At 38.1% G+C, this 22,223-nt stretch overlaps 2 protein-coding genes across 2 annotated transcripts; both read right to left on the bottom strand.

Moving 5' to 3' along the window:
• Positions 1 to 6,091: 6,091 nt before the first annotated feature.
• LOC122656460 (uncharacterized protein Mb2734) lies at positions 6,092 to 10,965 on the bottom strand. Its single transcript, XM_043850977.1, has 4 exons — positions 10,324 to 10,965; positions 6,690 to 6,785; positions 6,311 to 6,378; positions 6,092 to 6,226 (listed from the first exon to the last, which is right to left on the bottom strand). The coding sequence occupies exons 1-4, from the start codon at positions 10,951 to 10,953 to the stop codon at positions 6,118 to 6,120; spliced, it is 903 nt and encodes a 300-aa protein (XP_043706912.1). The 5' UTR covers positions 10,954 to 10,965; the 3' UTR covers positions 6,092 to 6,117.
• A 3,538-nt stretch (positions 10,966 to 14,503) lies between these two features.
• LOC122654472 (probable GTP diphosphokinase RSH2, chloroplastic) lies at positions 14,504 to 19,671 on the bottom strand. The gene is made up of 6 exons (XM_043848572.1): positions 18,436 to 19,671; positions 18,166 to 18,351; positions 16,776 to 17,236; positions 16,030 to 16,188; positions 15,595 to 15,949; positions 14,504 to 14,958 (listed from the first exon to the last, which is right to left on the bottom strand). The coding sequence occupies exons 1-6, from the start codon at positions 19,168 to 19,170 to the stop codon at positions 14,650 to 14,652; spliced, it is 2,205 nt and encodes a 734-aa protein (XP_043704507.1). The 5' UTR covers positions 19,171 to 19,671; the 3' UTR covers positions 14,504 to 14,649.
• Positions 19,672 to 22,223: the final 2,552 nt, after the last annotated feature.

The following is a 22,223-nucleotide window of genomic DNA, read 5'->3' as shown; positions in this document are numbered from 1 at the left end:
CCATGAACTATTCCAAAATCCAAATACTATGTTGAACCGATGCATGAAAAGAGGGGGAAAAAAATTACAACCAATGGAGATCGATGTGGGTGGTAGTGGCAACCCTTGAGATATGTATGCCCACTCTCTCTCCAACACAATCACTCTACCAGTGCGTGGATTATCTATTTTCTGCCATTAGAAGCCCATCCAGAACAGCCACTTTCATAACCACTGTGCCTTCATATATCTAGGCAGAGCCTCTAAATGGCCTATTACCTTTCAAGTCATCGTTTATCATTTAATAAGGAACCAATCCCGTTGATAGGAAGTGCCATCTCACTTCGAACAACAACGATTGTTAAGTACTTCAACGAATGGTCAAGACAATTGTGGCCACTTTCAACAATTGATTACTACATGCATGAATACAGCCAGATGCCTCATTGGGTTATCAAGGGATGAAAGAGCACGTCTTTTCGTCTCTAACAATAATAGTAATCCCTAGTAACAAAAATGAAAACTAAACTGGAAATACAGAGGAAAAGAGAGCATATAGTAACCTATCTCTTTAGATCATATAATTGACAAATAGCAAACCAATTCATGTGCAATCATTTGTTCAACCGCATGAAGCATACATACGAATAGCATTCCCTTCATGCATTCTACAGTCTTATACTATTTTCAGATACCCATAAATCTCTATCGGTTTGTCATAAAACAAAACAGAATTGCAAGTAATCAAGTAATGTACAGTCTTAAGATTGTTGGAAACAATCTTCCAAAACATACATATCAATATATATGTAACTAAAGGGTTAGATTACTTATCTTAATGAAGACAAACCGAGATCACTGACGACAATCTCAAGCACCATATAACGCGTCATAAACCTGAAAAACATGAAGAAAATTAAAGAAACGGTGGGGCTGAGTCGTGACAAAAGTCACTCTCCTTAAGACTGTAGACGCCCCCTATGGTGCAGCCGGGTCCTTGCGAATTAGCCTCCAAGATAAAATAGTGCTCCGGTTAAAGCTATCTAGTAATGATGCACTTCAAATACTAGGCTACTAAGGGCACAGAGAGTTGCACTCAATTGGATATAAACAACAGAGAAACAAAGGCGAGAGAAAAAACCAAAAGAAGTTTTCTAAAAAATTATTAGAAAAATGGGCAATATTCTTCTCTTTATATAAGAGAACAAAAGGCACCCCCAAAGGGTGTCTCCAAAGGATATGCCCATAAAACATGCATTTTTCCATAAGACTTGTTTGTTGATCATTCAAACAAATCTTCCAATAGGTACACCCATTGGTCATTTAGGTGCCTATTAGGAAGCGACAAAACCCTCTAATAACATTTTAATAAATATTTTGAATCAAATATTTTAAATGAATTTAAAATTCCAACAAAATATGGCTTAAAAGTCGAATCTAGTTCCTCAACAATGACGTTTAACCACCAGAGTCGATCAAGAAACTATTCTCTTATAAGTCATCTATTAAAAGATAGGTGTACCGACAAAACTCAGAAGAAAAAAAATCATTTTCATGCAAATAAGCATGCAAAAAAGATATTTCTCATGATAGATATTTCTCATGGATGTGGTCATCATTAACACTTCTATGAGAAAGGAGTCTTCGGGCAAGCCATTTTCCTCTACTAAAAGACCAATAGATTATGGAACATAAATCTATATCAATATCCACAACTTGACATATCTTGTTTAGATGAAGAGTCTTCTAATACAACAAAGTCTAGCTAAAGCTCTACAAAGGAAAATGAAAGATATATTAGTGGGAAGCGATGGAGGAAAATGAGGTATATTAAAAAACTCAAGAGCATATCAAGATCATAAACAATTCTTCCCTATCCAACCTGTATTGCAAGAGTGATGGAAAATATTTTATTGCAAGAATGTTGCTAAAGAAGAGACTAGCTTCAAATGAATAACTTTAGGCCTCCTAACCCATTAATAAAGGCAATCGATCATAGTTTTTAAAAAATATATAAATAATCTTACCTAAGATGGAGATATTTTTTTTTATCGGCAATATGGAGATGATATTCATTTACATGGATTTCCTTTAATGAACACAAGGTAGAAATAGTAGTATATGTGTTGCTAACTATAGTGGGTAATTAGTCCACATATGAAAATTGCTAACATTATCCCACTTGGTCCACGTGACCACATCGTGTTGTTTTGAAGAAAAAAAAAACCTTAAAACTTTTTTCGGCTGGGCGTTAGACAAGTATTGTGCTTCCAGTGTACTACTACTCTTCTCCATGTATGTGGAATTGATCCCGACCAGCCCTAGAACCACTAGCAAAGAGTGGAGGCCATTAAATCACAATCACATCTACTCTTTTCTTCTTCCCAAATGACATCTACCTCCTTCCTCTCTCAAATACTGATGTAGCTAGTTACCGTCGTAAATAATGGAAACACAAGGGTAGCTCAGGTAAGTCTTTTGGTCAACAATGATGAGATAATGTTAGTGCATAATTCAAAAATCTCGGATTCAAGAGTCCAAATTTTGCAACAACCTGGAACCCAATGTCATAGTTGAATATCCTGACATATAACGAAATGTAGTCGGCACCATCTACTAACCAACTGACCATCGACAGTGCCGATGGATTCAGAGATTTTAGAAAACACAAAACGAGTGATCACTCTTTAAAATAATTTACAAAATACAAATCCAATATTAATATCTCCAATTCACAACTCCTTATATTTTTCAATTGATCGAAGACACAATCATAAGCATCATACAAAGGTGTAATGGAAAAAGAGTATACATAGAGTAACAAACCTCAATCTCAAAAATGAGGAATGATAGATCAAGCGAAGTTTGTCTCGCCATCTTACTAAGGTAGTTGCATATCAATTCCTTGTATCTTTTTTGGTAAACATAACAATTCCTTGTACGATCCAGAGTTTTCTTGAAAAAATCATTAAGGGGCCTTTGGGGGCTTGGAACTGTGATAAATGTTGTAAGAATTCCAGATTAGGGCCTAAGAGTGTACATCTAGGTGCAGAACATACATATTATAAATTGTTATATGTAAAAAGTGAAAAATATTACATAAAACGGAAGTCTTTGTGACCTAGATAAAAATAAACAACATCATCCATATAAATTGTTTTTTTTTTTTGATAAACACCTCATCCATATAATTAACTACAATGAATCAAATACGTGTAGAGGTGAATATATTCATAAGCACCAAAAATAATTTCGATATGGTCTTAGCTTGGCTCTGATCAAGAAAGGCTTTCACTTTGGCAATTCCGCTCTCAATTAACTACAACCCTTCCTCAAGCATAATTGGTGGATCATTTTCTTTGCTTGTTTAGCCTGAATGCGCCAGTTCCCTATCAATTGTCAATGTGGTGTTGTTTGAAGGACATGAGCATCAGTCCAAGTATTTGTTGAGGATTGATATCTTGTATTATTAATCAGACATTTATGGTCACTCTTGTGGACATAGGGTTGTGGGCCGCCTTTGAAGGTCTATTAAAAGACAAAGGCATGAGACAGAGATCTCACTTTGTAACCATATTTCTCCATTTTCTAATTAAAATACACTCATTGGACCATGAACGTAGGCATGTTGTCAAACCATATATATCTTTGTGTTGTGGCTGTTTGTTGTTTCCTGTCTTTGTGTGTTTTTTTTTTCTTGTTTCGTGTTAGGTTTTTAATTTCAACAAATTGATAACAAAGCAACAAGTTATTTTGATTCTGGTGTTTTGCTACCACGATAGCCAAAAGGGACTCAAGCATCAAGCATGACATCAAAGAACAAGTTTACTCTTTGGTGAGTTAGGAGAAGGATCTTCTGATACTGCAAGACTTGGCTCAAGCTTTGTATGGGAAATCAAAGAATCAGAGAAGATGGAAAATGATGAGTGGGAGGTGATGGATGAAAAGGTGGTAATATTAAACATAAACCCGGGATTATATCGAAATCAGAAACACAATGTAAGATACTTAATCAAAAGTGTTGCATACCTGAAACCATGAAGTTGATCATCGCCAAATTAAACAAAAGAGTGAATCTGGAGCTTATTTCCTATCCAACCCATAGTGCAAGAGTGCTAGAGACTATTATAGTAAGAATTTTGCTAGGGAAATGCCCAATTTCAATTAAATAACTTTAGGCTTCCTAATCCATCAAGTTGGTCTTAATATGATAATGTCTCAGTAAGGTGGCTACATCTTTATTTCTTGTACCACTCATAGAACTGTCTCCAAAAATCATTAGGGCCTTTTGGGTACACATTATAAATTTTTCTGTTTAAAAAGTGAAGGATGTTACATATAAAGGAGTTTTTGTGACCTCGATAAATATAAATAAATAATTGGCTATAATGAACTGGATATGTGTAGAGGTGAATATATTCATCAGCACTAAAAACAATTTGGATGTGTTTTTAGCTTGGCCTTTAAGAAATGCTTTCAATTTGGCAATTCTGTTATCAATTAACGTCAATCCTTCCTCAAGCTTAATTGGTTGGTCATTTGCTTGGCTTGCTTGGTTGCCGTTGAATGGGTTAGTTCCATATTGATTGTCGCAGTGGTGTTGTTCGAATGAGATTGTACAGCTAACCTTAAAAATAAATAAATAATTAAAGGATATGAGCATCAGTCTAAGTATTTGTTGAGGATTAATATCTTGTATTTTGAAGAAATTGATCAGTGCTTTATGGTTACTCTTGTGGGCCTGGGGTTGTGAGTCGCCTTCAAAGGACCGTTAAAAGACAAGAGGCGTGAGGCAAAGAGCTCACTTTGTAATTCTTTTTCTCCATTGCTATTGAAGATACTCTAATCGGACTATAAATGTATAGGCATCTTGCTTAACCATGTATATCTCTGCGTTGTGGTTGTTTTTTGTTTCTTCTTTCTTGCATTGTGGTTAGGTTTTCAATTTCAACAGCATTAAGAACTATAACCAATGCTTAAGACATTCCTACAAGACGTGTTTCTTCTCATCAATTCTAACCCGTTTACTCACTTTATTCTTTGGACCCAGTTTCTCTCTACATACGGTGAATAGAGTCTCTTCATCTATCCCATCTGACCATTTGATTATAGTGGAGAAGAGTATTTTGGACCATGAACATTAAGGGTTGGGAGTTAGTAAAGAACCCAAAGTCCAATCATAGTGTCACATCACCATTGGGAAAGAGATTCATCCTAAAACTCAGCTTACCCTTAAATGCCTTTGTAGAGTAACGATATCTTTTAGCAAATAAAAAGAGTAATGGCAAAGAATCTTTACCCATACACACCCCCATCTAATCAACCCATAGCCCTTAAAATTAAAATATTATTTCATGTTTAGGTCATAATACTAATGGAATTTTGTGAAATAAGAGTTTCACTCATTTTTACAAGAAAAGATTTTGATACACATATACATGAGCAAAAGATACATATCAAGATCATTCACAAAATGTGTAACATACATTTAAACAACAAGAGTATTTTTTTTAGCCTAAGTCCAATAACTGATAATCATTATTAATACATCAATGGATATTTATCTAGATCCTATAGGGTTAACCTCATCAAAATTAGACCCTCTGATACCTCTACGATTGAATTATTGCAACTTATGGGACAGGGTAGGGGGGAAAATTAAAGGGGAGAGGTTTCCCATGACTCTAGCATATAATTTGAGTTTGGTTTCTTTGCACATACCAACAGGTGAACGTACATGTGAGAGTCAATCACCTGTCCTTTTTTTGCCATTTACAAGGGGAAGAGGGGTTTTTATGGAAACAAAATTAAAATGTGATTGACTCTGAGATGTACGTTCACCTGTTGGCAGGTGCAAATGATTTATTCTCTATAATTTCCCACCAATAGGCATTGTGTGTGGAATCATACAGTAATGGAGGGCCGCAATTAATGAGGGAAGATAGTGTGAGTCCCATGGATGTAATGTGAGTGGACGTATAAAGGAATCCACATGCTAGCGTCGTTGTGTGCTTCCTTTTCCCAAACTTAAAACAAGGTAGTTTTGTAGAAGAAAGGCAGTACAATCATTGCATCTACCAAAATTACATTATGAGGGGAAAAAATTTGCACGTAATAGATTATTGGGAACTAGAAATGTCAACATAAGAATTTCTTGACAATGGCATTGAATTGTTTTGGATCCTCAATTTGGGGAACATGTGATGTGTTGTTCAATATTTCCAACTCAACCTTTCCTCCAAGAAGCCTGCATGAAATATCATTAAGCTAACACACTATTTATTCAAATGATGCCAAAATGAGACATGTGATTCGTTATGTTTGAACACACCCTTTAAGGTCAATAGCCTTCTTCAATGGGAATATCTGATCTTGCTCTCCCCATACAATCAAGGCTTCCTATAACCAAAACAAATACTTCATCACCATATAATTAAGGAAATGATGATTACATAAAGAATAAAAGGCTAGCACGCCTACGTAGTATTTTGCGATCATCAACCCAATATGTGTGGGGAGAGGAATTAGAACTTGAAAATTTCTAAAGCTTTTGATAATGCAAGTGAACAGTTAATTTCCTTCAGAAATTATTTGAAATAATTTTTTAGATAGCTAGTTCGCCTTATGAGATTAAAATTTCCAAAGAATCCTTAATGTGCCAATATCAAAGAAAGAAAAAAAAAACAATCATTGAACCATTTATCACTTACCACTTGGAGAGGAGAAACATGTGCCACGTCATCACTTCCAATTGTCAGTCCCTTGAGAAGTTCCATCTTCTCTTCTCTATTTTCATTAAACAATGTCTATAACCACAAAATAGTTAATCAAATTTAGTTCAATTTGCAAACTTGTCAAAACTTGTGAAAGAATAGGCAAGTTTATATAGTTATAATGCGGCAAGTTTATATAGTTATAATGCGCAACTGGGATTGGGCATTTCTTTTTTTGATGATTGGGTTTATCATAAATCTTTTTTTTTTTTAAAAAAACATAGGTAGCCCCAAGGACAGTTGAAATCATGGCCTCTTAATTGGGAGGTGTTAGTTCTTGCCAACTGAGCTACTCCCTTGGGTTTTATCATAAATCTTCATGTGCACTAACTCAATCAAAATTATAGAACTATATTATTTTGTGTTTACACCCTCTTCGGAATATTGCTAAATATGTACTCTTGTTCCTACCACCAAGCAATTTAAGAAATCAAAATTGCAATAGAGCATAATAGTTCATTGATAACAAGAGGAAAGCAAAATAAGAGGAAAGGGGGGGAGGGGGGGGGGGGGACTAACAAAGGAATGAACTTATTAAATGTGTTTGATAGAAAATTTTCATTTAAAAAATGGAAAAATGATCTCCACGTTACCGGCATCATTTGCATTCTCATAGACTCTATCCTTCCTGACATGTGGGCTCCATGTATATGCACCGTGTGATGCCTTCTTGTGCTCCTATTAGTTTGGCGTGAGTGATTTTATTTACACCAACAACATATTGATCTCTCGGCTCTAAAAAATAATTAATTATAACTTTAAGGTTAAAAATTAAGTACACATAACTGCCACTAGAAAAAAGGAGGTGTTTGTGATTATTTCATTCCTCTTAAAAATCCATAACCACTCATTTTTGGCATCAAGATATTCTGTGAATTACTTATCTTAAATAAAGGAAATAGTGTAAATCCTCTTCACAAATATGGTAAACATTTTCTTAGACAATGGAGTCCACTTTAGACTTACACACTTAGTTGTGCCACATGGAAGGGCGATATATCAATTCTGACCTTTGGATAAAAAATGGTCTAGATTTGTCATGTGTCAAATTTGAAACTCAAATTCAATCAATACCCCAATGCTGGAATTTTCCTCTTGTATATTTAGTCATCTATTTTTTAATATATTTATTTTCAGTAAATTTTTTTAAATTGTATCTTACTACTTGGCCAACTTTGTTTGATTTAATTTGTCATGTAAATATGGAACATTGGGATCTACACATGTTTACATAGACTAAAACAAGGTTTCCCAGAAGTATCGGAGTTTAATATGCTCATTTGCAATATAAAGGTTTACACATGTTTACTTTCTTGTTGGCAAAACTTATACTGTTTTTGTTAAAATTTCGACAGTTTTTTGGTTTGACCAAAACATGACCATAATATGAGTTTTCGAACTATGTAGCTATGGGTCTGGATCCTCTCCCCCACAGGAAAGATGAATTCCTCTTCAATAACAACACAACCTTATCCTAACTAAATGGGATCGGCTACATGGAACCTTGTCCTCCAATCAACTCTATTCTTTTTTTTTTTCCGGGTAAGAATCAACTCTATTCTTTTTTTTTTTTTCGGATAAGAATCAACTCTATTTAAGATTATACTCGATACAATTAAGGCCTAAGTTATGCATGTCTTTCACCATTTCTCCCAAGGTTATTTTAGGTTTGTCTCTTGCTCTTATAGGTACTCTTTTATTTATCCTTTATGTTTTGGTCTTTCATATTTTCTCTCTCTCTCTCTCTCTCTCTCTCTCTCTCTCTCTCTTCTTGCCTCCCCGTGTGATCCCACAACTTCCACTCTTGGGAATGGTGAAACGTTAACGGAACTGTAACTTTTAATCCTGCAACGTCCCTCATCCTTCTCACTTCGCTTTCACCATCTCTCTGTCCCTCTCTTGCTAAAGTACTTTATATCTTGTTTGCTATTACTAAAATTTTCCATAAAAACAGATAAAGCCAATTGGTTTTTCATCAACCATCAGTCTTTATCTGTAATACTAACAATTTATTAAAATTTAGCTTTCTTTACCTTCAAATGAATTCAATCCATAATAATCAATGGCTTGTTTGATAATATTAATTGGTGTTTCGGCATTTTATGTGAGACATCAACTTCAATGAAGAATGAAGACAAGAAAAAGGAGCATCTAATTACTCCCATTACTTTATGTAAGTAGTTTGATTACAGGTTTTCTCATTTCTGGTGAAAATGAATAAGGTTTCTTTCACCAAGTGAACTCCCAAACTGGCTATCCAGGATAATTTTGCCATATCATTAAGGGAGTAAACTCTTTTTTTTGGGGTAGAAATAAGGGAGTTAACAACCATGCGTGAAGACTCAAGAGTTGAAAGTTAGCCCAAACGGGTAGGTAACACGTGGGAAGGTGGAACCTATCTCCTTTATCCTATTGGAAGGCTTGTCATCCATTCATTAACCTGTGCCTCTACCACGTGTACGGATGAGTGGTCAGTAGGGATGTAAATGGATAGTCGAAATCCAAATCCATATCCGTGTTCATATCCGTTTAGCACTATCCGAATCCATCTGAAAGCTAAACGGATAGGCTATAGCTATCTGAAAAGCTATATTTGCATGTAAACAGATAAAATATTTGTTTCCGTATCTATTTAGCACTATCTGAATCCGTCCGAAAGCTAATTAGATACGGATGCGGCTAGGCTATAGCTATCTGAAAAGCTATATTTACATGTAAACGGATAAAATATCCGATCCGTATCTGTGACAGTATCTGTTTAACACTATTCGAATCCATCCGAAAGCTAATCGGATGTGGATGCAGATATAGCACTATCCGATCCGTGAAAATCCAAAGATTATGTCAGATTAGCCGAGATCAATACCAATACCCAAAAAGATCATGTCCCGCACCTTGCCCGGGCTGCATGTGCAGCGCCAGACAGAGTGAGGCGTGAAAAGATCTTGCCTCACCCTTGCTCGGACAGGGGTGAGACGGCCTTTTCACACCTCACTCTGTCCGGTGCTGCATGTGCATCCCGGGCAGAGTGCTGGCCAAGAGCCAAGTCCATACCGATACTCTGTCCGATATGGCTGATAACTATCGGTATTTATATTTTAAACGAGGCCTATAAACGGATCGAATTCGGCTCGGATACGGATCGGATGTAATCGGATTCGGATATTTCCTAGTCGAATACGGATACCTCTAAACGGATTCGGATGCGGATCGAATTTGGATTTTCGGCCATCCGTTTACACCTCTGCCTTGTGTAACTCGAACCTTCCTCCCCCTAGTGGATACAATTCACTCTCAATCCATAGTTTTAGATCATGATTCTCTTTTCCTCATATTCTAAAACCTGTTGAATCTTCAAAAACCCCAAAGATCGTTATTTACTTAATTTTTTATAATTAAGTATTCGGATTCGGATTTCTATCGGAATATTTGGATTTTTTTTGGGATATCTCTAAACGAGTACGGATGCCCCTAAACGGATACAGATGCGGATCAAATTCGGATTTTCGATTATCCACTTACAGCCCTATTTTAAACCATGCATGGAAGAGAATAGAGAAGATAGACTTACGGAGAGAAGGTCGTTGAGCAGGAAATTCGGTAATATCGAAGGAGGCTTGAAGACCGCAAGTCTAAATAAGTTTCGTAACTGCGGTGCCGTACTCGGCAACATAAGTTCATCAATCCTCTCCACTTTCGCTCTCTCCCGAGTCTCCTCTTCATCTTTCCGTACCATATTCACGGCGGAGCTCGCAATCACCACTTTCTCGATTCTTTCCGGCCACATCGACGCCATATGATACGCCACCATACCACCATAGCTCGTTCCCATAACACTAAATCGTTTCAACTCTAACTTGTCGAACAGCTTTCCCAGAGAAACCGCCTGGAAAACCTCTGATCTCTCGGATGACTTTGTCGTCGATTTACCAAAGAATATGAGATCGGGAACGTAAAGGTCGAAGTGAGCGGAGAGCGGTCGGATCTGGTGTTGCCATTGAAATATACCACTTGGGCCAAAACCATGGATTAAAAGAAGTGGTGGTTTCCCAGTGGATTCTGAACTCGGTTTAGGACCCCAGAAATGGAGGGTGGTTTCAGCATCTACCTCTATGGTTTTCGGCGAGAGGCCGGCCGACTTGTACTTACGGCGGAGAGAGTATCCAAATAAGGAGACGAGGCTTAGGCGAGAGGCACCCATGAGGAGGAGGGGATGATCTGCCTCAGTACCTCAGCCGCCGTGAGCGACGGCGAATTGCGAAGCGAAACTACGAGAGTGATTGCTGGAGAGGAAAATGGTTGTCGCCTTCTTTATTTTTCTGAATGTTAAATGGTTTATATAGTTATTTAAGATAGCGGGTGCCACGGGAACATGTTCTTTACATGTAGGCATGGAAAAAAATTATGCTATTACCCAGGTTGCAGGAATTTTCCTGCTACCTTGGCTTGGAGCCAAAGAAATAGAATAATTCATTTTTTCTTGTTCACAAATATTCTCTTGGTTATAACATTTTTTAAAATACCTTTTTTGATTTCATTTCATTGACTGTGAACCGGATAATAGGAATATTCCTACAACTCGGGTAGCAACAAAATTTCGTCCCGTGGTGATAGTCATCATGAAATGAACGAATCAATTTTAGCCACCTGGAGGGATGGTTCGGGCAACAGATGGTTGGATAAACAGGTGAGGGAAGCTTGTGGTTAATTTGGTGATCCGTTTGAGACGCATGGCCCATTTTGTAGGAGGTGTTTTAACCTTTCGAAGAGAATATAAAAGGACTTTCCCTTTTTTCTGTTTAAATAACCCCAGACCCCAATGGCCCTGTGGCCCTATGGCCCCAATCTATAGTGACCCCTTGTGCATTTTGAATTTGATACTTTCTTTATGGTATATTTCTCCTTAAAGTTCGTAGGTTACAATTTTTAAAATGTGTTTCTCTAGTCTTTCTAAGTTAGAAAAATCTTTAAAAAAAGAATTTCTTGTTATGCTTAAACTTGATGGTTTCATTGGATTATATACTATCTACGTGGATGAATAATGTGGTAATTCCATAATTTTCATGAGTAGATATCTAGGCAATATTTAGATTAGCCAATCAAAAATTTTTTGGCTCGAATTCATTATGGAAAAAAGAATGTTGCATGGTCAATTGATCCTTGTGCCTAGATATAAGAGCATGTAAAATTACCATCCAGCCCATGTGAAATAAAAAATTACCATCCATGTTAATGCTCCTGTGTGCATTCTCAATTCCCCCATGTAGGTGCAGAGGCTACACGACCAAACAACAATATTTTATCCTTAATCATATACCCCCTTCTTAAGGGTCCAAGTATCGACATGTATCCTATTAAGAGTTTTGAATTTTTTAATATTTTATTTTGCCATTTACCCAACTTTGTTTCAACTGAAACTTGACGTAAATGATTGCATTAGCCATGATTTCAAAAAAAAAAAAAAAAAAAAAAAAAAAAAAAAAAAAACCATGATAAGACAAATAACATGATGATACAATTATTAGTTTATGTGTCTCTCTCTCTTCTTAAATTCAATTTTTTTAAAATTTTTTCTTGTCTTTTCTCGGCTTCCAAACATCGCTTAACGTACTCTCACCAAAAGAAACAAAAACATAGCTTAGCATACAGTCATAGAAAACCATATGCGTACAAGCGCTAAACCCCAAAAAAAAAGGGAACGGGAAAAAGGTGAAACTTTTCTCTACATCAATGGGTATAGGGAGAATCTCTACAACAACATCAAAAAATTCTCCACTTATTTGGCATAACTTGAAGTACTGGTGTAGAAATACTCTATACCACTTGGCTGCTCTGGGGTGGACTGGGCCGGGCCCAAACCATTGTCTGTCACTGTCTTGTTTCTTTTCTTTTTTTTCTTTTTTTTTTTTTTTGTGTATCGTAAATGTCTGTCTTGTTTTAATAGACAATCGGATGTCCTCACCAGGAGTTTAGTAATCGGTATCGGAAAACCTGACCGATCCAGATCCAGATCCAGATTGGTCCGTATTGGTTGGGATCGGTCAGGTTTTTCATTGTTTTTTTTTTTTAAATTAGATTTTTTATCCTTGGCCGTACCAATTCATCAATACGGGATCGGCCGAAAATCGATATCGTTCTCCACTGATCCATAATTCCTCAAACCATGAATGTCACGGACCAATTAGCAATAACATACAAAATAAACAAAAAACTAATTGTGACGGGCAGTGGTAACCTTTTGTGGTGTCATCATCTACATGTTTCGGTTGATTGTATGTTTTTTTTTTTTGGTAAAACAGTTGATTGTATGTCACTGTTAGTGCAGGCTAGCATCCATCACAACTGGCCATGTGGAATATTGAAATGGGTCAATGTGAGAAGGACTGTCCCACGAATTTTTATCTTCTACTGTTATAGCACGGTGCTGTCGCACATCGTGCGGTGCAGCAGAGGCCATGTCTGTGCCACATGGCCTCTGCTGCGCATCGTGACGGATTCCAAGCCTTATACATACATTGACATTATTACAAATTGCTAAGGATTTAAAACAAAAGGATGTTTAACTTTTTTTTTTGATAAGAACAAAGGATGTTAACCATAGGAGATGAGAAGAATACTTTTTTTCTGGATTGATCCTTGGATACCTTCCATTCCTGGTTCCTCTCTTGCTTCTGATCTTCCCCATGTGAGCGTCGTTCTATTGGTGGCAAATGTCATCTTACATGGACAATGGGATAGGCCTCAACTTTTTTTCACTTTGTTAATGAAATTATTAACACCCCCTTTCCAGGAATGAGGATAGATGGTAGTGTACTCTATCTTATGATGGTCGTTTCTCCACTGGGCTTGCTATAAAATTTCTCTTTCTGATAGCCCCTCTAAGATAAAAATTTTCTCCAAGTAGTGGCGCTTCCTTTGGAAATTAACTTTACATCCTAAATTTCCCAATTTTAATCTACGCAGGGATTGCTAACCCAACCCTGAAAACCTCTGCTTCGGCTTTTTGCACTTTGGTGGATGGATCTATCACTACTGTCATTACAGGATTTGTGTATGCAATTTCTGATTTTGAAGCTGAGCTGCGTGAGATTCTGGAAGGTCTCAAATATGCTCGGAGCAGGAACATCTCCTTCCAAAAAGTCTGGTGTGGAGATTATAGGACTCCTTGCTTTTTTCTTCAAACCAAGAAGGAACGCTGGAGCTGGAACTGGAACTGGAACTGGAACTCTTTCTCAATGGTAACCCAGATCTTTGGAGTTTTTAAAGACAATTTAAATTTAAATTGTGTTCAAATCTGAAAGTATTATGTGCGGCAATTTAAATTTTTGTATACCACGAACAATATTTGTAAATTCCTTTCATAATGAAGTTTTTTTTTTCATAAAAAAAAAAAAAAGGATTTTAACTAGAAGGCTGGTTTTGTATGACCAAAATTATAGAAGTTCATTTTACATTTAATGTATTCCCAAGGAAAGCGAAGAAACATTATCTAAGATTTGTCACGTAGTACCAAATTACATCATGAAAGAAACCCTTTCCTAACCTTTTTCTTGCTTAATCCCCATCTTTTTCTTTTTGAACTTCCAAGAAAGAAACAAAACATGGCTTTGACATCAGGGAAGCAACCTAGTTCAAGGATTGTAGATGCTTACCTGTCCTCGAATCTTTTTCCTTCCTTAAATTCCTCTTTTACTTATTATTGAATTTCCAAGAAAATCAACCACATATAAGCTAGCCTAGTTGATTATCAATTAGCCACAATATGAATCCAGTTAGCCATCGCTTCCACATCCAGAACCATAATGTACTTCTGTACAAGGAATTGTTTATATACATGAAACCAATTGGGTGACAAATTGTCACTTGGAATAGTAATAACATTTATAGAAGACACAGATCAAGGTCTCCAGCCAGAGCTACTGGTAACCCCTTGGCTTGAGACAGATATGTTGCTGTCACGGTCATACATCCGCTGGATCTCTTCCCTGTACACAGTCAAGGATTTATCAGGTATGGCTGGAGTCAGCTCCACCACATCCCCCATTTTCAGCTTGCATGTAGGATCACTCACAGGCTCGTGATTCAGTCTAGGTCTCAACTCTTCCTTAACAGAAAACCAGTATGGATACCATTTTGAGTTTCCCCGCCCAGCTCTATCCATCAGATCCATCATAGTTGAGTTTGCCGGAAACTCTTGAACAGACATCTGCAAAATCAACACCCACAATAAATTAATGGAGTACTCTGTGAAGTTCAAATGAGAGTACACTGACAGCAGCTGGCTTGATATTCAAGCAATGAAAAAGGGGCTATTGAATTAACTGAACAAGCAAATAAAAAAGGAATTCAGGTACAAATTGCATGTGTTCAATGGATCAGAGAAGGCAGGGTTCCCCTACAGACCATTCAAGCTAAAGTTGATCATTGTTCCTATAAAGTTCGAACTGTCTATAGGGTATTAGGCATCCAAATTTGGATATTTGTAGATGAGGGTGCTACATACTGATGTTGTATGCTACCACAACTCTCCAGCTTCCATGTATTGAATAACAAGTTAAAGGCAAATAAGGAGCATCATAGAGCCGCACAACCAACATCCTCACTAGGTTAAATGAGGTTCGAAAGACTTGAAATGAGTCAACCAGCCATGAAAGTCCCAGCGACACCCAAACAAATTACAAACCTGCTGTTTCCCCCGAGCAGGTAAAGATTTGAGTGAGGGTGGGCCCTGGTGCAATGGTAAAGGTTGCTCTATTGTGACCAAGTGATCATGGGTTTGAGTCTGGCCCTTTTAGGCAAAGAATTCAGGAGTGAATCTATATAAGGATAAACAGGCACCCACCTTATCATTCTCCATCATGATGACAAAAACAGGTCCATCTTCTCCACAGCGAGGTACATAAGAATATGGACAATCATCAGTATGAGAAGGAAATGAACATGGGGGCCTAATGGAGTTGGAATTGCCATGGGATGAGGTCTGGTCCTTGCTCATTGTCTCACACTGCCAAGTGACCACCCATCTGGCCCACTCCACCATCTGAAGCACAAAAGAAGAGTATTTACAATCCCCTTCCTTGTATCGCCAGTGAGCTGCAAATCCAAATTCTGCCTGCAAATGCATCTCCGTTGTTCGAATCTGAACTTCCAGTGGGACCATGTCTTCACCCATTACCACCGTGTGAAGAGATTGGTAACTGCAAATAGAATTCCAGGTCAGACAAAGAGAAGGAACCAAGACAATAATCTTGTAATTCAATGGTTATCTATGCCATACCCATTGAATTTTGGATTGACTATGTAGTCTTTGAATTTTCCAGGCACTTCTGGCCATATCTGATGAACAATTCTAAGTGCTGCATAACAAGCTTCTTCATTCTCAACGATCAGTCTCATGCCATGGATATCATGGATCTCATCCATGGTTAACTTCTTCCTGAAAAGTAAGCCACGGAATTAATTCCTAATGTTGCATTAAATTACACTATTGATATTGTGATTGCATTGTACCGTACAGTATATAGCATGTTATTAAAGAACGTCTACAATGGACAAAGTTTTCCATCATGCCCAAGGCTCTAAAAGCTACAATGATGATGTTTTCTGCCACCTATAGTGATGGTGAGGCAGGTGCGGACCATCTAAATTCCAGGGAGACCTCTGGATCAATATCATGTTCAGTTCCCGTCATTGTAAGCCTCATGGCCCCACCTCTCATCCACAAACACTAGCTCTTAAATAGTCATGGATCTTCATACACAAACAACAGTTTAAGATTTTTTTTGCCACATGAGACATGATTATAAGAGAAAACCAGCTTACGAATACATGGCACTTGTTGTAATACAAACTCAGTTGCCACAAGTCAAAGTTTTGCAGCCCAACCCCGTGTTTCACTCTCCATTTCAAGTCATAATCCATCTCATGCTCGTTTTGTGTGTGTTTTTCTTTGTCACATATGCACACATGCACGTGCACACACACACACACACACACACACACACATATACATAGAATACGTACTTCAACATCTTGCGGTAAATGCTGTACAAGCTCTTGTGTCGCCCAGAGAGGACATGATAAGGAATCTCTCCATCTTTCAGAGCTTGCTCCAATTTCTCAACGGATGAAGTGATCATTTCATCATTGAAGGACTTCACAAGCTTGGAAGAAAGTTCTTCATGCTGATCTGGGTTGAGATGTTTAAAGCAAAGGTTTTCAAGCTGCTCCTTCCAAGTTGAGATACCAAGTCGGTTGGCCAACGGAGCAAAGATCTCCAACGTCTCCTTTGCAAACCTCAGTTGCTTGTCCAAAGGCAAAGCCTCTAGTGTCATCATGTTGTGCAGACGGTCAGCCAGTTTAATAAGTACAGCCCTAGCATCTGCCATTGCAAGAAACATAGTATGCAAGCGGTCTGCTTCAACAGTTTTATTTGCAGTATTGTTTTCTCGGGCAAGCTTGCTCAACTGACTCAGCTTTGATACCTACAAGCATAAACAGTAGTTGAAGCTTAAATCATTTTACTATTATAAACACAAAATACTGATCAACATATACATAGATAAAGAGAGAGACAGTCAGTTGTCACCATCACAAACCCATAACAAAGTTTCAGAAGATGAAATCAAAGCCAACTAAATCTTATTCTTACACTATTAGGAAGAAGCAAGTAACTGTCCCCCCCCCCCCCAACACACACACACACACACCCACCCAAAAAAATAGGGAGGGAAGAGAGGAGAATATGCAAAATAAAGTCTTTTCCAAGTCAAGAATAAGCAATATCATAGCAAATAAAAATATGGCATCTTAATAACATGAAATTGTTACAGAAATATTAGATCATCATAAATCAATGGTTGTTCATATATAATACACTTCACAGGCACCCATTAGGTGGGGAAGTATACTGCAACATGGAACATCCAATAAATAAGCATGTCTATGTTCCCTATCATGAATTCACATTGACCTGCAAAATTTATAGCTCACTGTTTAACGGGAGAAAAGAGAAGACAATGAATCACTGCTTTGTTCACTCAAAATATTATGAGAGCAATTTTATAAAGGAGAAAAGTTCCATGGGATGCAGGAGCCATGCACAGACACATTGGGGGGGCGGAAATGACCGCCCCACCCTCATAAATGCTGGAATATCCGCCCCCCAATGTGCCACAGCACGAGCTCTCATTGGCTGCCGCACGCATGGCCCCTGCCCATTTTTAAAATACCAAACCACATGGACAGCAGTCAGGAGCGAACAATCAAAGAAGTATTGGTATATTATCCGGTTTAGATAAGCAAAATACGGCATTAACTCCTATCAAGTAGTTCAAAATAAAGCAACTGTTACAAACAACAATGCCAACAACAGATACAAAAGGATCAAACTGGCCGCAAGAAATGCACGCACCCCTTCTACCAAATCCGACACTCCAGTCCCAAATGTCCGACGAATATAATCATAATTCATAAAAGAATCGTCAACAGTGTCATGCAGAAGCCCTGCCGCCACCACCGTTGAATTAGCACCAACCATAGCAAGCAAAACTGCAGTTTCAATGCAATGCTGCAAATATGGATCGCCACTTGCCCGCATCTAAAACAAAAGAACAAACCTTCTCAATCGGATAAACAAGAACTTCCATGACAAAAATAATGTTGAAATTCAAAATCCAGTTACCTGACCCCTATGTGCTTTTTCTGCTTCATAGAATGCCTTAACAACAAAATCATCGTAGAAGATCTTGTGTCTTAACTGAGCACCCAAAAGCAGCTCTTTAGCGTATGGTTCGCACCTTGTCTCCGCGAAATTATCTTCCATGTTGAAGGTAAATTCATCCACCAGGGTAACGGAAGAATCTGCATCAAGGTTGCCTGGCATGGGGAAGCTAGGGGAATCATAATCCAGACAAGAACCCAAAGCATTTCGGACAAATCCGTTAAAGAGTCCATTGCCGCCCGTTCTACAAGAAGCCTGTAAGTGCAGATCCCCGTTCCGTTCACGGGCAATCCTCATCGGCGGGCTTCTAGAAGAAGTAACACCACCGCTACTGCAAGAAACAGGACCTTGAAAGACCGATACAGGGCTGTGGTCTCTACATTTGAGTGAAGAACTCAAAGAAGAGTATGGCGAATAGCTAAACGAGCTACTTAATTCCTCCCCTCTCTCGTGCCATATAGATCCTAGCTCATCTCCGCCCCCAGAGAAGCTCGATGCGTGTCTCACGGATGGGGAAGAAAAGAGGCACGATAGCCCACCAACAATTGGCTTCTGCGCTGAAGAAGGTGATGAAGACGGTGGCCGAGGGTTCAACTCGTAGTCCGAATATGCGTGCGAATTGATCTGGCAAGGGTGCGGAGTCGAACACACACTACTCGGAGGGCTCGCATACAACGCAATAGTTGGTACCGCCATGATCGAAGCACCAAAATCCTAACTTTTCCCCTCTTTTCTACGTTTCTCACCGATAAAATTTGACAGTTTAAAGAATTCCAAAGGAAGTCGAATGAAACCCTAATTTACTTTCCAATAATCAGAACCAATCGACGATTGGTTTTTTTTTCTTCAACTTTTCTCTTTCCCCAATCCCAGGAACATACATAAAACGAACAGAGGATTAGGTCCCAAAAGCAAATCAAGACGAAACACTAAACAAGAAGAAAACTACAGTATTTACAGATTTTATAAAGAAATTGAAACAAACCCTAGATCTTGTATTAAGGTTCAAAAAACAAGAACGAGTTCTCCAGAAAGCGAAATGCGTTGAAGAAGAGATGGGAAACCTATCCCCAGCTTTGATAGAAGAGTCAAACCCGACTTCGAAGGCGAAACAAAATAGAGAGTTTCTTCGGTTCTTCTTTTAATGTCTCCGAGGATGGATTCCCTTTCAGGCCTTCACCTTCACCTTCCCCTTCCCTCTCTCCTCTTCCTCAATTTTTCCCAATTTGATTACCTTACCGGCCAAGGAAATTAATGATACAATTACATAATTATCCTTATCGATGAACCGAAATAACGGAAATTACAACTCAGATTGCTCCGTACACGGAAGCAGTTGTTCATACTCTTATTAAAGAAGGAAATTTTAATTAATTAAAAATAATTAAGCGTTCTCTACTTCTCTTGCCGTTAGAATTAAGTGTCATTGGCTTGCTTCTTTAATAAGTAATGGAAATTTGTAAAAATTATTGGAGTGGCTTATTTGGATAACCGTCTTTCTATGCAATTTAATCGAAGTGTCAAGGTCTAATTGAGGATATTATTATTTTTTCTAATTAATAACAATATATATGAAGTACATATGGGGAACGAAATTGGGCTACCACTACCAAAAATATATGCTCTCTAAAGACAAAACAAAATTAAAAAAAAAAAAAAGAATTTTGAATCCAAAATTTTAATTGGATCCAATTGTCAATATAATAATAATATCTAAAAATTGGTAGGTCTTAACCAAAAAAAAAAATTTAATAAGTCAATGACAAAAACAGGACTAAGCAAGTTCACCCCAAGTTCAGTAGAGACAGATTCAATTGAGATATCCCAAATTTCCAACCCAACCTTAGGCTAGGCTAGACCTAGATTGAGCCCTAGAGAACTTTAGGATGGGCTAGAGTTTCTAAAACCCGGGCCAATCTGCTTGGAATATGACCGTGGGAGATGTGAATAATGGTTCTCATTCCTAGAGCTGGAACCAAGTTTTGCCTTCAACTTTCATGATTTGGGAAAATTATCTCCTTCAGGTTCCTATCTGGTTCAATTCCCCAATACTTGTAATAAGGGAGATAGATCCTACCCTGACAGAGTGTTCAAGCAAGGGTAGGATGATCATTGTACCCCCACCCCCCTTATTACAAGCACGGAAAGAACTAGACCGAGTAGAAAACTAGAGGGAACAAAGATCCCATGACTTGTACCTCCATTCTTACCTCTTTTGCATGGATCATGTTTTATCTTTTTCGTATTCTATCAGTCAAGCAAGGAGAACCCATCCATATAGACCTGAGTAAAAAAATTATGGTTGTTTTTTTGTAACTCTTTTATTATTTGAGAGTGTCATTTGGTATTCTAACTAATTGACCACATTAACATGTAATCGGATACTTATAAAAAAAATTTTAATCGGGACATATGGGAGAGAGGGAGAGAAAGTCAACAACGGGCGGCGTCTTGGACAAGAAGGGGTGTAATTGAAATTTCGCTGAAGTTGAATGGCAAATATAAAGTGAAGGTGGTATATGAATCTCTTCACTTCTGGAAGATGTGGGATCTCAACATTCCAAATGACGCGGATAATTTTATTTTATATATTTTTTTTATAAGAAAGAGATGTCTACTTATCCCAAGGGGTCAGCTCGGTTGGCATAAGTCCAACTCCTTAAGTCATGAGTTCAAACTAGGGGTGTCAATGGGTCGGGTTGGGCCGGCCTGCCTAAACCTGACCCGACCCTAGAGGCCTTAACCCTAACCCCGACCTTGACCCGACCCTGTCAGGTGTCAAGAAACTCTCAACCACGACCGACCCCGCAGTGTCGGGTCGGGCAGGTCGGGTTGGTCCCGATTTATGGCACCATCCACGTGTCTCATTAGAACATGTTTTTGTAACATAGGATCTCAACCTATGGGACAGCTAATAAATATGTTGAAAAAATGGCGTGTGTATAAACTCTCTCTACAATTGTAACGATGTCCCCTTAATAGGCCTGGAAGCTTATAGGCTACAACTAAATAACAATCATGTGTGACTCTTTTATGGGTTCACTGATGATGAACTAGTAGTTATCTATGTACAATTCTCTTCGTTTTTTTTTTTGTCAAGAAAATACTTATATTAAGTATATAATATATATATATATATATATGTAATATTATATACCTATAATTAATACAGGGGTCGGTGCGGCTAGGCCCAGGATCTAAACCGACCACCGACCCGCCAGGTCGACTATAACTAAACCCAAACCCGCCCGGGTCAAAAATCGGTCGGCCGCGGCGCTCGGGCGTTGGCCCGCTTTATTGACACCCCTAGTTCAAACCACCTTAGGGTTTATCCTGATAATATAATATATAAACTCTTGATAAAAAAAAAATAATAAATCTCTATTTGATTGTGTTTTCTTTGCTCTCCAAGAGGTGAGCACAGTTAAGTATCTCTCTAGGGACAGAGACGTCATTTCACGATGTTCTGAGAGGATTTAAGAAACACCGTGTAAAAAACACCAGCAAATAGAGATCTCACGAGGTAATGGACAACCACGTGGTGACAGCAAGGTGGCGACAGGAGTAATGAGGTGAGAGCACAATAGGTTAGGCTTTTTGTTCCAATTTTCCCACGTGTCACTGGGGATCGAGGCCTTGAGAGGGTTCGAGTGTCGTCCAAGTTATACCTTTCCACACACGAGAAATTGACACGTTGCTTTCTTCCCGCGAATTAAGGTAATCAAGTTGGTGGCAACTGGCAACGAATT

The sequence above is a fragment of the Telopea speciosissima genome, chromosome 3 (assembly GCF_018873765.1).
Source record: "Telopea speciosissima isolate NSW1024214 ecotype Mountain lineage chromosome 3, Tspe_v1, whole genome shotgun sequence".
Classification (NCBI taxonomy): Eukaryota; Viridiplantae; Streptophyta; class Magnoliopsida; order Proteales; family Proteaceae; genus Telopea; species Telopea speciosissima.
The sequence above is the reverse complement of the archived record's forward strand: the minus strand, read 5'-3'. Positions and strand labels throughout refer to the sequence as shown.

Bases quoted from the DNA above. Each gene is read 5' to 3' on its own strand.
- LOC122656460 (XM_043850977.1), bottom strand. From the start codon at position 10,953: ATGGGTGCCTCTCGCCTAAGCCTCGTCTCCTTATTTGGATACTCTCTC. The intron at 6,786-10,323 runs GTAAGTCTATCT...TTGTGGTTATAG, and splicing joins TGCTCAACGACCTTCTCTCC to ACATTGTTTAATGAAAATAG. The intron at 6,227-6,310 runs GTGTGTTCAAAC...TATTTCATGCAG, and splicing joins AAGGCTATTGACCTTAAAGG to GCTTCTTGGAGGAAAGGTTG.
- LOC122654472 (XM_043848572.1), bottom strand. From the start codon at position 19,170: ATGGCGGTACCAACTATTGCGTTGTATGCGAGCCCTCCGAGTAGTGTG. The intron at 18,352-18,435 runs GTAACTGGATTT...CTTTTGTTTTAG, and splicing joins AAAAAGCACATAGGGGTCAG to ATGCGGGCAAGTGGCGATCC. The intron at 16,189-16,775 runs GTACGTATTCTA...CTTACTTTTCAG, and splicing joins ATTTACCGCAAGATGTTGAA to GAAGAAGTTAACCATGGATG.